The 16,621-nt window shown below is 33.0% G+C and overlaps 1 protein-coding gene across 1 annotated transcript; it reads left to right on the forward strand.

Moving 5' to 3' along the window:
* Positions 730–7,737, forward strand: LOC18602443 (probable hydroxyacylglutathione hydrolase 2, chloroplastic). Its single transcript, XM_007033826.2, has 8 exons — positions 730–890; positions 1,761–1,943; positions 3,741–3,944; positions 5,540–5,663; positions 5,858–5,958; positions 6,526–6,600; positions 6,694–6,792; positions 7,401–7,737. Exons 1-8 carry the CDS (start codon positions 837–839, stop codon positions 7,545–7,547), a joined length of 987 nt encoding a protein of 328 aa, XP_007033888.1. The 5' UTR covers positions 730–836; the 3' UTR covers positions 7,548–7,737.

The following is a 16,621-nucleotide window of genomic DNA, read 5'->3' on the forward strand; positions in this document are numbered from 1 at the left end:
TTACAATAATTTTTTTTTAAGCAGGCAAATATATATTCTCCCAAATTACTTATTTTTGGGATTTTTTTATGTCATAGAGTGATATTGTTTTTTCGTTCATTTCACATATGCATGAGGATTGAAATGAACCAATTGAAATGTTAAGGGTGACACTGAGATTTCATGAAAATGCTAGGTACTAAATTCTCATTTAAAATTTTTAGCACTCGAAAAAACACTGAAAGGGCAATAAAAGATGAAAAAAGGTATAATAAATAAATAAGATGGGGAGACCATTTCAATTAGTGGTGGGTGAAGCTAACAATGTCCCACAAAAGAGTAACAGCAATCATGACACCAACATGGCCCAACCTCACTTCCACGTGTGATTCCAACAACGGCTCTAGCGCCTACAAATCCTCACCCACCAGTAACTTTACCATCACAGCTAAAATGGTCCAAATTAATTTGAAATAAATAAACGCGTCTCCTACTCCTAGCACTCTCTATCTGTGTGTCGAGGCGTTGAGAAATAAAGGAGGGAAAATATAAAATGAGAAATAAAATAAAATATTTTCCTTCTTCTTTTTTTTTGAAAATTTGTAAAATTAATTTATCATTTTTTCCCCTGTTCCCTAAAAAATAAAAATGTTTTATTTCAATTTTCTTTCTTTTTTTAATTCTTTCTTTTAAAATTAATATGTGATTTTCTTTTTTATTTTCTCTCCCCCACACAAACACTAAAAGGAAAAACACACATTATTGAGTGACAGCCCACAAATGCACACTCTTTCTCTCTCCAAAAAGAGAAAGCTTTCTCTAAAAAAGGAGAGCCCATTTTAGAGAGAGAAAGTGTTATGCAAATGCTCTCTAAGGCTTCATCTGCAATGGCCTCCTTTCCTTGTTCCAGGGTTTGCTCATTTCTTTTTTTTCCATCTCTTTTTATGTATTTTCTCGTCTGTTTTTTTTTTGCCTTGCCAAGTTTGCTTTTGCTTCTGTGAATTTGTATGTTTTCTTTGGAGAAATGGAAATATAATGGTAAAGATCTGATTTTATTTTTTTTCTTGTACCCATTTGAGGAAAATGACAATTCTTGCTGTGGTTAATTGAGGGAATGGTTCTTTTTGTTTTGTTATTTACTTATTAATTTTTACTCCCTCTTCCCCTGGCGTAGAGTTTGTTTAGTTTTTGCTTAACGGGAAGTCTGGGCTTTGGCTTTAGTGATACATCATTTGCTTTATAACTATCTTTTCGTACTCTTCCTTTTTCTCTGAAATTGAGTCATATACTTTTGTGTAGTTTTGCCTTGAAAGAACAATTGAAACTTTTATTGAGAAAGATTGCAAAATATTTTGTCACCACATGTTGATATGAATTTTTCCTTTCCTACTCGGTGCAGATGAGATGTTTTTTGGTGTGGGATTATCGGTTGGTTGTTGAGAGTTTCATTTTCAGAATTGCATGTAATGAATCATTCCCTGCGTATCATAAAACAAAGTCTTGATGACATGAACTTGTGGCTCAGTCTATGCTTTTGATCATATTGCATGTAGATATCAATGCTCTGAGATTGTTTCCTGTAGAAGATTGCTATGTATTCATTAAGAGAACATTTACGGTTTACAATCTCAATATAATTCCAAATCTTTATATGTAATTTTGTATTTTTATTTGCTATAGAGCTTCTTAAAATCTGTTAATTGTTAGTCCGGGACTTATTTTCTGAGTATATGTTGATTTATGGTATTTAAGTTTGAAGACATGCTTTTCCAATGTTTTAGGTGAGGAGTGGGCTTTGTGTGTGGCCAGGAATGAGGCAACTCTGCATTAGAAAGGGTCTCGTGTATGGCTTTATGCGCTTATTATCGACACCCTTCAAAACCTTGCGTGGAGCTAGTCGATCTCTTAGGGTTGCAGAGTTTTGCAGTGTTTCCAACATGTCTTCCTCATTACAGATTGAATTGGTGAGCTGATTTCTTTGTCTTTCTCTGTTTTGAATGTGTGGTTTTAATCATTTTTTTAATCACTCTTTATTGGCTTTCTTTTGTTAACTCATAATTTTTGTTTGATATCATTTTTACCTTGGTGGTGCCATCCTATGGTTCGTTTTAATGTTGGATGTTCTGCTATTGTTAATAAAAATGCAATGAAACTTGGCTTTTATGGTTGAAGGTGCCCTTGTTCACATTTTTTTTGGGAAACGGGGAAGGGGGTGATAACACACTAGAGCCCCTAGAACTATTAAGAAACCTCTTTTAACTCGTTAAACTTTTACTTTGAAAATTGATCCTTGTACTATTTATTAGGTTCAGTGTCTTCATCCTTGCAAATTTTGTAAAATAATAAGCAGATATTAATTTGAATAGCGATACATCATATTTAAGGTATTTAGTCACTCATAAACTTATTTCAAATAATTAAATAGATATTAGAGTTCAAATGTTGAAAAGACAATATGCAAAACATCAAATTTTATGTATCTGTTCTCTTATTAATTGTTTTTAAATTGTTAAAGACAATTTTAGTTGGAATAGTGAAAAGACAATTTGCAAAGATGAAATTCAAGGTAGTTAATCTCTTAACTTCCTCAAAAATTTCATTCAATGACTATTTTTGTTTAATCAATCAAGCAAACCTGTGAGATAATGAGATTCAAACTTAAAAATAGGTCAAGAATTTTATCCCCCAAGTTAAAAGCTTAAGGGTCTAGAGTAAATTTGGTAATAGTACAATGAGTTATTGTGTATGTATGATTGCTATTTTCTTTTATTAGACATTTGAAGGATAGAAGGACGCTTTCCAATCTACTATTATGTAGCTGAATTATTAAACAAAATGATATAATCTATGATGTACAGAAGGAATGTTTTCCAATCTAAGGATGAGTTTAAGTTAGTTGTGGTCATTGGCAGTACCCAATACATCACACAAACAGAATATTGTGCATAAATTCAATAAAAAATTGTGAAGACCATGGACAAGAAAATTCTAAATGTTGAAGTCATGAAACGTATAGCCAGGGCCTTATTCCACTTTTATGTGAGGGGATTTTTAAATATAGAGGAGGTATGGTATGCGGCCCTAGTTGATGTCAAATATATGGTCTAGTTATAGCTATTGTCACATGTTTTGCCCAGAATTCACAAAATAAGGCATTCAAGATCTTGTTTAGCATCTCCTGCCACTTTTGAATCACTTATTACGTAGTTGTGGTGCGAAGAAACAGACTGAGTTATGCAGCCTAGAATTTTTGTGCAGAGAATTTCTGTGGTGTTTGACTCAGCTGTCACGTTTTAACTAGCTGGTGTTGCAGCAGATACTATGTGCACCGTCTTCTTGTTGCAGGAAGCCAAGTCTTGAAATTGTACCGGAAATTTTCAAGTCAATGCAGTAAATGTGGAAGCATCATGCTTTCATCTTCCCCCATTTGAGTGGTGTCGATAGGCCTGTGCAGAAGTTGCCTGATAACTTTAACAACTAAGAGCTATAATTTCCAAAAAAGAGCTGCAAGGAATTATACTTGCGTTCTTTGAGGAACAAAGACCCTGAAATGTATTACTTTTAATGTTTGAGCTGAAAGAATAATATTGAATTGCATGCTCGCTTTCCTAGATTCTCCTAGAATAGCTTTATACAAGCTTATAACTTGCAGAAAAAGAAAAGTTTTTCGATTTATTATTTTTGAAGGTTATAATAACTGAAAATTTCATGCACATTACCCATATAGATATGAATCTTTCATTAACTGTTTTCATTTTCAGGTACCATGTCTCAGTGACAACTATGCATATCTTTTACATGATGTGGACACAGGCACAGTTGGAGTTGTTGATCCCTCAGAAGCTGTGCCTATTGTTGATGCTTTAAGTAGGAAAAACCGGAATTTGAATTATATATTGAATACCCACCACCATCATGATCACACTGGTGGGAATGCGGAGTTAAAAGCAAGGTTTGGCGCTAAGGTATGAATATGTCATCTCCTGGCAACTTTTCTGTCACCTTTTGACATATGAGACTGTTAATTGCCTCTCAAATGATTGACTTATAAATTGAGTAACTATCTCTAGTCTAATAAAGCCTCTGCATCTTGCCTTTAGTGGTGGGAATTAATCATACGCTGGGATATTCTTTGTTTGATTGTTAGTTTGTAATGCATGTTGAGGTGGAGTTGAGGAATGCTAGCTCTTCTTTTTCCCTTGTTAAATAAAATTTCTACATTTTCATGGATTGATTTTTTTTTTCCTGGAAACGATTTTGTGATGACTGTTGTAGGTTTTTGACCTTGTGATGGACTCATCACATGAAAAGACAGGAGGATCAGGCAAAAAATTTTTCTAATAAGAATTAATGATTTTAAAAACTGAGGTTGTAGATTTTGCTTTCAAGAAAAGCAGCGTGTTGTGTGAGATTATTTCCTAGTAAAGTAGGGACTGGCATCAGGGTGAGAAGTCACAGCAGCCGTTTCACTGGTGTGATTACCAATTGTAAAGGGTGTATAGAACTCATCTTTCTAAAGATGAGAAAATTTGTGGACTGGAGCTTATAAGCATGCTTTTCTTACTTTTTAACTTCTTGCTTATGACCATGTGCAAAATTTGCATCTGCAGGAAATTTGTGAGAACATTATAAGGGTATACCATTCATTTTGTTAAGTTTGAAGAATTGAAATATGCTGATTAATGTTCTGCCTGGTTTGCTTAAATTGTGCTTTGAAAGTGTTCTTTTTATGGTTCAATGGTATCCAAGGTTTGGTAATAGGATTGCAATGCATCTGGGTAATTCTGCAAGATTGAGTTCTTTAGACCACATTTGAGGCTCTGTAACTTATTGGCTGTATAAAAAAAAAAAAAGAATCTCTGTAATTCAAATGCCTTCTTTTCCTCAAGGTGTAACATTCTTGAAAAGAAATGTTCAAACAATAGTTGCCAAGGGAAAAATTAAATGGCTGTAACATATTCCTACATGTTGAAGCTTACTTCAATTTGATGCAGGAAATGGATCTTGGAACAGCTCAGTATCCTACTTGATCTTTTTTTAACCGTTGGCAATATGAGGCTGAGAATTTGGATTACATAAAATAAGGAAATAAGAAAGGAGTGGGGGAGCTGGATGGAAGTTAAAAAAATCGAAAGGTCGGGGTAGGTTTTACTGTGAGTGTTGTCATCATACCAAATTATAATCAATGTGGTTTATGCTCCATACAAGATCATGACTCCAAAGTTTGAACTTACAGAATTTGCAATGGTTGGCAAATTATAGTTGAAAAAATTAAGTTTATCCATGCAGAAACGAGTATGCTTTGGATTATCATGTTCAGAGAATTTATATTGAAGACTTGAAAAAACCTTGTGTATCATTTTTGTCAGTTATTCATAGCTTTACATTTTTGTTTTTGTATCAAGGTATTTGGGGTTATGTTTGAAAGATTATATATATGTGTATAGAAACATTCTTGTTCATAAATCTGTTCAGTTTTGTGATGCATGCAAGCTTTTGCAAAGTTTTACATTGTGTAACCAAAAAAGAAAGTTTTTACACTGTTCTTGTTTCCATGTAGGTGATTGGTTCAGGAATAGACAAGGATAGGATACCTGGAATTGATATAGCGCTAAATGATGGGGACAAGTGGATGTTTGCTGGTCATGAGGTGCATGTCATCAAAACTCCTGGTCATACCCGAGGTTAGATTTCATTACTCAATTTCATTGGTGAAATCACATGACTTAGAAACTTTTGATCATTTCAAAATTCAATAAAAGAACACTTGAATGTGGAAAAGTCATGATTGTGGTTCTGCATTTTCTCGTACCTTGTACTTTAAAACATTTTATTCCCCTTTCTTTTTGTTTAGGAAATTGAAATTTGTTGCATGCAGGCCATATTAGCTTCTATTTCCCTGGTTCTGGAGCCATATTTACTGGAGATACTTTGTTCAGCTTATCATGCGGCAAGCTTTTTGAAGGAACCCCTGAGCAGGTAATTTCGACTTCTGCCTTTTATGATATTTTAGTTGACACCCTAAGTTCAACTACTTCACCTCTTTTAATCTAGCTAAGAAGTTCAACTAGTTACTAAAAGATTAAAATATTAACAGATGTAAATAGGCTACTATGTCTGGGAGAAAAAAGTTGAAGTATTTTTTCTTGTTATTATGCTTTGACCTTAGTCATCATTTTGGGAGAAAAGAGTTGAAGTATTAGCTGCAGAGTTATTTTTCTGTGAAGTAGTAGTTCAATCATCTGCATGGAGGTTTGCCTTATAATTCCACTGGAAATGTAGTGCATGAGAATATTTTAACTGAAATTGTAGATGTGGTTTGGTTGTTAAAAGTAACTTGGTCCTTGATGGTTCTTTTTTTTTTGCATGTGTTCTTACTATTTTGAACATTAGTTGCCTCCAAGTATACTAATTGAAGATTCATGAAGTTAATTTCATGCCAAATAATTGTGTATTTCTGGAGTATATATCATGATCCTTTATTATCTGGAAAATCTTCTTCGTTGTTCTTGATACATATTTTAACAGCTGATTTCTGTCCAACAGATGCTTTCATCCCTTCAGAGGATCATGTCTCTGCCTGATGATACAAATATATATTGCGGTCATGAATATACTTTGGTTAGTCATATTTATCTTTTGGACCCAACCACCTAATTTTCTTCAGCTCAGATTTCTGAAAGGCATTAATCATGTGTGCACCCATTTTGGCAGAGTAATTCAAAATTTGCATTATCTATAGAACCCAAGAATGAGGTGCTCCAGGCTTATGCAGCCCACGTAGCCCACCAGCGCAACAAGGGATTGCCTACGGTAATTTCTGGGATTTTCTTGTTTTGTTAACTAATTTGTAGGGCCTTTTTGGAGGTTTAATTGTCAAAATTGTGCTGGTGAGTGTTATTATTATTAGTATTATTTTTGGTAATTCATCTGTGATTAGATAATGAAATTGTCACAAGTGAGCCTGATTTGTTTGAGCTAAGGGGCATTCTTTGCTGTAATTTTTTTATTTTTTATTTTAAATTTCAGTATGCATAGACTTAATGGCTTTTTTAAACTAACTCTGTTTGTATCAGTGCAGTGATCTGCTTGTCTATTTGAATGATTTAAAGTTCTTAGATCATATGGTTTTGTTTTTTCTCATCTGCAATGTGGGACTATATGTTGGTTCAACTCTAACCTAGTTATATTAGGTGGTTTAGATAGAGTATAATCTCCATTTTGTGACTTTGGTATGAGCTATTTTTGCTTTATGATTTTGTTTGTGTAGTGTACATCACATGTCTTGATTCAACAATTTATGAAAGAGCACTGGGCTGTGGCTTGACTCAATCCCCTCTATTCCTTTTGCCCGATGCTGCTGCATTTTAATCTAAATTTTCCATGATAATTTGACGATCAATGTGCTGTTTCACTGTCAGATTCCAACTACACTAAAGATGGAGAAGGCATGCAATCCATTCCTTCGCACATCTAGTGCTGAGATCAGGCAGGCATTAGGTATTCCAGACACCGCGAGTGAGGCAGAGGCCTTGGGTGTTATCCGGCGAGGAAAAGATAATTTCTAGGATTAGTTAATACTCAGATTCCTGTTTGTGTATAGGTGATTTTAGCTCTTCCATATGTGAAATAAACACCACCAGTGTTTTACCATGTCTATATATTCTTTTGAATATGTCAAAGTTCTTACCAAATTTGAGTATATTTCAAAGCTAATTTGAACAAATTATTTGCTTATCTACTAGACAACTTTTTTCATTTTAGACTAGAATGAAGTGAAAGGAACTTTCTTCATTTGAGAAACACCTCAAAGAACTCAAACCAAAGAAGCCCTAGTAATCAGTAGAGATTAAGCCAAAAAACTTGGCATTAACTTGGGATGATAAGAGTGGCAAAAGGAGAATGAAGAGAATTGTAGGCATTATTGTGGGGGAAAAAACAAGCCAAAAATGATTGCATTATGTTGGGTCTGTAATGTATTTACTGGGTTTGGTACCCATGAAGAAGGAAAGGCATTATTTTGGATCTGTTATGGCAGTATCTTTTCGGTCGTATGTCAAAACATGACAAGTAACTAAGCAAAGGGCAACGCAGCCAAGAGATGGTTGACTTTGGCGGTCTTCCATGATAACTTTCCAATAGAACACCGAAGATTATCTTTGACATCAGACTATAAATTAACATATATAGTTTAAATATTAGGTAGTTTTTGATGTACAATAATGGTTACCAACCTTTTTTCGATCCAAATATAAGATATTAGGTAATATATTACAGGTAACAATGATATTTGACGCTGAGGGGATTTATATTTGGGGTTTTGAATAAAGACAGAATTTTTCATTTTTCTTTTTCATATTGAAAGGGTCACAAGAATGAGAAGTGTTTAGCTTCTTAGTACTGAAAGCTCAGCGGAACCCACTGCGATCTTGAATTTGATAATTTGATGAACTTTCGTTAGGTCTTATTGTCTTCGACAATCCTCTTGATAAAGATATGCTTTTAGTGATTCATCGGTGTCTAATGCTCGATATGTAGTTAAGATTTAATGCTGTAGTTAAGTTTGTGGAGACCTGGGTTGGTAATGCAGTCAGCGTTGGTGTATGGAGAAGAGGTGGGACCGGTTGCTGAATGGAGGCTGGCAGTGCTTCACAGAAGAGATCTATGACACCGTGAACATAAGTTTCATCGAATCTTTCTCTACCAAATAAAATAATATTCAAAACTTATAGCTTCATAATTATTTACAAATTATATGCAGAATCTGCAAGTAAAAGTAAAACGATGAGAAACAAGCGACGGATTCAAGCATTGTTGATGATTTAATGGTGCTTGGCGACCTTCAACAGTTGCTCGAACCTCTCGGATGTGCAAGCGATCGTAATCGGCCCATCAATCTTGGTATCAAGATCATCATCTTGCGATCGCATGAGCAGTTCTTGAAACGCTGGAGAAGAAAGATACCTAATCGGTACTTCGTACCTCTTTGCCTTTTCGCCCACGTACATCGCTACGTAACCTCTTCGAGCTTGAACGGCTGTGGTGTCCTCAGCCTCCGCCAGCCGACCGTAGGGAGGCTTGGGCTTGCTACGACCAAGCTTTTTGACTAGCGAACCCATTTTGGATGCTGAATACATTGCAGAATCTGAATGAACTTGCCTTGATTTTCAAGGCTTTAACGGTAGGTTATGGAATTCTGAACAATTGAAGAGAGGAGGGAGGGTTAGCTCTGGTTTATATCGACAGGACTTCTCTCGACGGCTGCTAATACTTTCCTGGTTAGGAGATGATTTTTAGAATTGAAAGCATGCTTCAACTCTATCAAATTTTTGGGATACGCGTCAGTACTCGATTGGTTGTTTGGGCTTCACGGTAAGTGCCATATTAGAGTCAGAAGGGTGCTTATCATTTGCTTTTGAGTTGAACCGTGTCAGCAAAACACTCTTGATGTCTCAAAAATTTAAACTATATTTGTTTCTGTTATTTAAGTAAAGTTTATTATTAAAATATATAAAAAGTATTTTTAAATTTTTTAATATATTTTAAAATTAAAATTTTAATTAAAAATATTATAATATAATAATATTTTTAGATCCGATCAAAATCTAAAAGTTTTTAAAGTGAGTCTAAAATACAAGTTTAAAGCTTAATTCATGAACACTTCCACCTAATAAAAGGTAACATATATTACCATTTCATGATTTAAAGATTTTTATTAACTCCTTAAATTATCATTTTGCAAAAAAAAATGAGGGTTTTGTTTGCACTCAAAAAATAAGTTTAAAATGATTTGTGAAAAACAAACAACAAACCACATGGCCATTAAATCATGAAAAAAAGATCTTGGTAGAAACTTTAGAGGTTTATTTAATATTTTCTGAACATATATGAAAATATTAACATCTTTTTGTGAAAATTACTTTAGTTTTTATCTTTGTTCACTATTATTGCAATTTATTTTATTTTATTAGAATGTATTTTAAATTAAGATTATGAATTTCAAACGAAGGTAATAGACTAGCTATCACATAAACATGAAATTTCATAAAAACACTGACAGAAAAAACATTTCATTATTTATAGAGATCATTAATAACATTTTAAACTGTAAATAACTACATATCAAAATGCTATGCACCCCAAGCTTTAGGTATAATTTACTCAATAATAATAACATTGCATGGTGAACAAAATTTTCTTACTTTAAAACTCTGCTAACAGAGCAATGTTGGACATCAAGTCTTTACCTTGGAGTAACTAGTTGGCATCAGCCCCAATCCCCAAGACATTTAGAGCATTCCTAATTATCTTTTCTAGAGCAGCCACTGATTCTCTGCGCATTGCTTGCTTCTTCCCCTGAAAAGATCGCTGAAAGAATTATAAGGAATACAAAGTAATATCAATACTTTTAGTGACAAAAAGGGCCCAAATGCAGAAGGAATCAACAATTGAAAAGTTTCACATTTGTATCCAAATTTGAGGAAAATGACAATATGGGTTCATAAAAAATGGGACCCTTTTATTTCATCCTAAGAATGGTTGAGGTTGAAAACAGTGATTAATGATTCCATATGCTCAGGACCACTGATTCAAATCTAACTATTACCTCATATCAAATCGAATCTTAACCATCAAAATTTATGTGGAACAACATACTTCCCTTATGAATATACTAAAAAGAAACATTTTGAAGCTCCATAGACAACACTTACAAATGGATAAAATCAATCATCTTAAAACCCCACACCTTGCAAGTATGTAGCAGATCATTGATGGTTTTCAATGGGTCGGATAGTGCAGCCAAAACAGTTGGTGTGTGGAGATCATCAGACATGGAAACCGAAAAGTCATTATGGAACTTGTTGATGGCATTTGAAGTCTCAGGTGGAATATAGACTCCTGAAGCCTTGTGTCATGCTGGCTTAGAACACTTTCACAATCTTGTAGTGTCTGCAGCCAATTGAATCACATCATAATTGGGGATTTATAATTGGGGTTTTGAATAAAGACAGAATTTTTCATTTTGCTTTCTCATATTGAATGAGAGGTGTTTGACTTTTTATTACAAAGCTTAAGTAAAACCTTCATGACTCTTATACCAATGATAAGAGATCAATGTCGGAAATCGAATAAATCAGGAATTTGTAATCCATAACATTAAGTGTATATGAAAGTATTTTAATTAATTTTAAACCTTCAAATGCCCTCTTGGTAATACAATCTAATCAAGACTTTGGATCCTCTACATCATAAATTAACTCATGAAATTGATTACCAACTACAGTAAATTAACTGACACAATGATGTAATTCATAAAAGTCAAAAGAATTTGATAATTTAAAATTGCTAGCAGTCATTATCATTAATGAAATCTACTAACTAGAGATTTGCTTGGGGTTAATATTAATCATCAAGGGGTGAATTAAATGGTTACATATTTTGATAACCTTCGTTTAAGTTTTAATGTCTTTGACAATCTTTTTGATAATAGAATTAAAGTTATTCTTTTGGTGATTCATCGATATCTTTTTTATATCTATTTAAGATTTAATTTTATTTTTCCTTATACCTAAAAGAATAGCAGTAGTTAAGCTCGTGGAGATTTGGGTTTCTAATGCAGTCAACGTTGATGCATGGAGAAGAGGTGCTGCCGGTTGCTGAATGGAGGCTCGCAGTGCTTCGCAGAAGAGATATATGACACCATGAACATACGTTTCGTAGAATCATTCGCCAGCAAACAAAATTTTCAACACCTATAGCTTCATAAATATTTGCAAATTATGCAGAACCTGCAGCAGGTCAAAGAAAACAATGAGAAGCAAATTAATGCCGAATTCAAACATTGTTAATTCCTGTTAAAAGTTAATCCATTAAACTGTTACAACCCCTAAATATCTGTGATTAAGTTATCAACCAAACAATTAATCAGAATAAATATATACTTGAGTCAATTCTAGTTCTTGGTATGGTAAAAGCTACTGCATGTGCAATCAATGGATGGAACATATATCTAAACAGGCGGAGATACATATCAGACAAGCAAATAAATCAACCAAACGGCCAAAAAAAATAAAAAGTAAAGAAGAGAGAGGCATCAAATTTACGTGGAAAAACCCTTCCAAACGAAGGAAAAAAACCACGGGGCAAAGCAAAAAGAGATCTACTATTACGTAAATGAGTACAAAGATTATGACCTTAAGTTTTGCATAAACTTTAAACACTGATCATCAAATACTTTATGAATGATTTCACTCCAATAGCTAACCACCAGAAAGTCTGATCATGCAACAAGATCAAACCATCATCTCCTGTATCTTTTTCTTGGCTCTTCTTCTTGTGGGGTTGCATGATTGGTCCTTCAAGATTTAATGGCGCTTGGCAACCTTCAACAGTTGCTCGAACCTCTTGGATGTGCAGGCGATCTTAATCGGCCCTTCAATCTTGGTATCAAGATCATCATCTTGCGATCGCATGAGTAGTTCTTGAAACGCTGGAGAAGAAAGATACTTGATCGGTACTTCGTACCTCTTTGCCTTTTGGCCCACGTACATCGCTACGTAACCTCTTCGAGCTTGAACGGCTTTGGTGTCCTCAGCCTCCGCCAGCCGACAGCAGGAAAGCTTGGGCTTGCTACGACCAAGCTTTTTGACTAGCGAACCCATTTTGGATGCTGAATACATTGCAGAATCTGAATGAACTTGTCTTGATTTTCAACGCTTTAGCGCAAGGTTATGGAATTCCGAACACCAGAGGAGAGAAGAGAGGGTTAGCTCTGGTTTATATAGCCAGGACTTCTCTTGACGATTGGTAATACTTTCTTGGTTAGGAGATGATTTTTAGTATTGAAAGCATACTTCAACTCTATCAATTTTTTGGGATACGGGATACGCGTCAATAGTTGATTGGTTGGTTGGACTTTACATTAGGTTAGTGCATGTTTGGCTTAGTTTTTTTTTTATTTTTTTTAATTTATTTACTTTTTAAAAGTAAAAATCAGATCAAACATATTTTTTTAGAAGCTCTTAAAAATAATTAGTTTTTTTTTAAGAACAAAATTAAAAAAAAAAGCTTAGAAAAAAGCTATAAGGAGTAGTTTTTTCTTCTCTTTTTTTAAAAATATAAGAGAATTTTTATTTTTGTTTAAAAAATATCCTCATTTATTAAAAATATCTACAATATTAAAAATATAACAAAAATTATAACTTATAAAAAGAAATTTACCAAATAAATTTAGCTTAATTTTAAAAGCTATTATTTTTTATAAAAGTTTCATAATAGATTTTAAGTTAGAAAAAAATCAGGCCAAATAAGCTCTTAGAAGAGTGCTTATTTTCATTTTCTTGTTTGACTATTTCATTGATTTTATGTATTAGAGATAAGTATTGTTTTCTTGATATTAGATTTGATTGAACTATTGATATGTTGAAAACTCAACTCCATTTGTTTTGATTTATTTCACTTATTTAAATTAATTTTATTATTAAACATATATATTATTTTAAAATTAATATTTTTATATTTTAAAATATATTTCAAATTGAAAATGTTAATTAAAACATATTATAATATAACAATATGTTTAATCAGACCAAAATCTAAAAGATTTTTTTGAATCTAAAATATATGTCTAAAACTTGATCCATGAAACCATTCAAAAAATAAAAAACTTAGATCCATAAAGATCTTTACTTGAGAAAAAATAACAAATATTAGCATTTCATGATATAAAGATTCTTATTAGCCCATTAAACTATTATTTTGTAAAAAAAAAAGAAAAGTTTTGTTTACAATAAATGACATATAGCAAACAAGTTATGGACCATGGTCATTAAATCATGAAAAAGAAGACCTTGGTAAAAACCAATCTTCAAGATTTAAAGCTTTCATAATATTACATTACTGGTGCTTGGCAACATTCAACAGTTGCTCGAACATCTTTGATGTGCAGGCGACCGTAATCGGCCCATCAATCTTGGTACCAGGATCATCATCTTGCGATCGCATGAGCAGTTCTTGGAACGCTGGAGAAGAAAGATACTTGATCGGAATTTCGTACCTCTTTGCCTTTTCGCCCACGTATATTGCTACGTAACCTCTTCGATTTGGAACGGCTTTGGTGTCCTCAGCCTCTGCCAGCCGACTGTATGAAAGCTTTTTGACTAGCGAACTAATTTTGGATGCTGAATACATTGCAGAATCTGAATGAACTTGTCTTGATTTTCAAGGCTTTAGCGCAAGCTTAACGGAATTCTGAACAATAGAAGACAGAAGGGAAGGTTAGCTTTGGTTTATATAGCCAGGACTTCGCTTGACGGTTGCTGATACTTTCCTAGTCAGAAGATGATTTTTAGTATTGAAAGCATACCTCAACTCTATCAATTTTTTGGGATACGCGTCAGTAGTTGATTGGTTGTTCGGACTTCACTTTAAGTGCCGTATTGGAGTTAGACGAGTGCTTAGTTTCTTTTGCTTGTTTGATTATTTCACTGATTTTATGTATTTAGTTGTAAATATAATTTTTATCTGTACATATAGTTATATAAAAAAAGGATTGTCTACGTGGAGCAAAACTTGATTAACATAATGAAAACTAAGTGCAATACTATTTTTCTTTTTCTTTGCTTTCCTTCGGTCTTCTTCTTCTTCTTCCTTAAGCTTCAGTTCATGAGTGATAAGAGAACCACAAATCTCATCAAATGTGATGATGTTCAGATCTTTAACCTCTTTAATGACAATAATTCTATATGTGTTTGTTTGTGATTGTTATTAAAAAGTATGAGCTATTAGATATCTAGGTGATATATGATCTTAACGACTTTTGGATATGCTATGATTAAGTGTGGTGGTTATATTACAATGTGTGAATGGATTGCCCAATTTTTGATGAAATGTTGATGTATGAGTGTTTATTTCACTTATTTAAATTAAATTTATTAATAAAATGCATAAAAATTATTTTTAAATTAATATTTTCATAATTTAAAATATATTATAATATAATAATATTTTTAGATCAAACCAAAATTTAAAAGATTTTTGTTAAACACCTCTACTTGACAAAAGATAACTTATAGTAGCATTTGATATAAAGATTCTTTTTAACTCATTAAATTATCTTCATTATGCAAAAAATTCGTGGAAAACAAGTTGTGAACCATAACCATTAAATCATAAAGAAAAGATACCGACACAAACTCTTTACAGGTTTATTTAATATTTTCTTAACAAATATGAAAATATTACGTAAATGAGTACAAAGTTATGCCCTTAAGTTTTGCATAAACTTTAATCTTAAAAAAAAAGGTTTTGCATAAACTTTAAAGACTGATAATCAAATACATTATGAATGATTTCACTCCAACAGCTAACCACCAGAAAATCTGAACATGTAACAACATTGGTTGCAAACCATCCTCTTCTCTATCATTTTTTCTGGGCTCTTCTTCTTGTGTGGTTGCATGATTGGTCCTTCAAGATTTAATGGTGCTTGGCAACCTTCAACAGTTGCTCGAACCTCTTGGATGTGCAGGCGATCGTAATCGGCCCATCAATCCTGGTATCAAGATCATCATCTTGCGATCGATTGAGCAGTTCTTGAAACGCTGGAGAAGAAAGATACTTGATCGGAACTTCGTACCTCTTTGCCTTTTCGCCCACGTACATCGCTACGTAACCTCTTGGAGCTTGGACGGCTTTGGTGTCCTCAGCCTCCGCCAGCCGACTGTAGGGCAGCTTGGGCTTGGTACGACCAAGCTTTTTGACTAGCGAGCCCATTTTGGATGTTGAAAACACTGCAGAATCTGAATGAACTTGTCTTGATTTTCAAGGCTTTAGCGCAAGGTTATGGAAGTCTGAACAATAGAAGAGAGAAGGGAGGGTTAGCTCTGGCTTATCTAGCCAGGATACGGCTGCTAATACTTTCCTGGAAAGCATACTTCAACTCTATCAATTTTTTGGGATACGCGTCAGTAGTCGATTGGTTGTTTGGACTTCACATTAAGTGCCATATTAGAGTTAGAAGAGTGCTTAGTTTCATTTGCTTTTGAGTTGAACCGTTTCAGCAAAACAGTATTGATATCTCAAAAATTTAAACTCTATTTGTTTCTGTTATTTAAGTTAAGTTTATTATTAAAATATATAAAAATTATTTTTACATTTTTTAATATATTTTAAAATTAAAATTTTAATAAAAATATATTATAATATAACAGTATTTTTAGATCCGATCAATATCTAAAAGTTTTTAAAGTGAATTTAAAATATATGTTTAAAAATTAATTCATGAACACTTCTACTTGACAAAAGGTAACATATATTACCATTTCATGATACAAAGATTCTTATTAACCCATTAAATTATCATTTTGCAAAAAAAAATGAGAGTTTTGTTTGCAATCAGAAAATAGGTTTAAAATGATATGTGGAAAACAAGCTACGGATCATGGCCATTAAATCATGAAAAAAAGACTTTATAGAAACTTTAGAGGTTTATTTAATATTTTTTAAACAAATATGAAAAATATTAAGATCCTTTTGTAAAAATTACTTTAATTTTTATCATTTTTCATTATTATTGTATTTTATTTTATTTTATGAGAAAGTATTTTAAATTAACATTACAAATTTCAGAAAAAGGTAATAG

This window comes from Theobroma cacao, chromosome 4, assembly GCF_000208745.1.
Source record: "Theobroma cacao cultivar B97-61/B2 chromosome 4, Criollo_cocoa_genome_V2, whole genome shotgun sequence".
Lineage (NCBI taxonomy): Eukaryota > Viridiplantae > Streptophyta > Magnoliopsida > Malvales > Malvaceae > Theobroma > Theobroma cacao.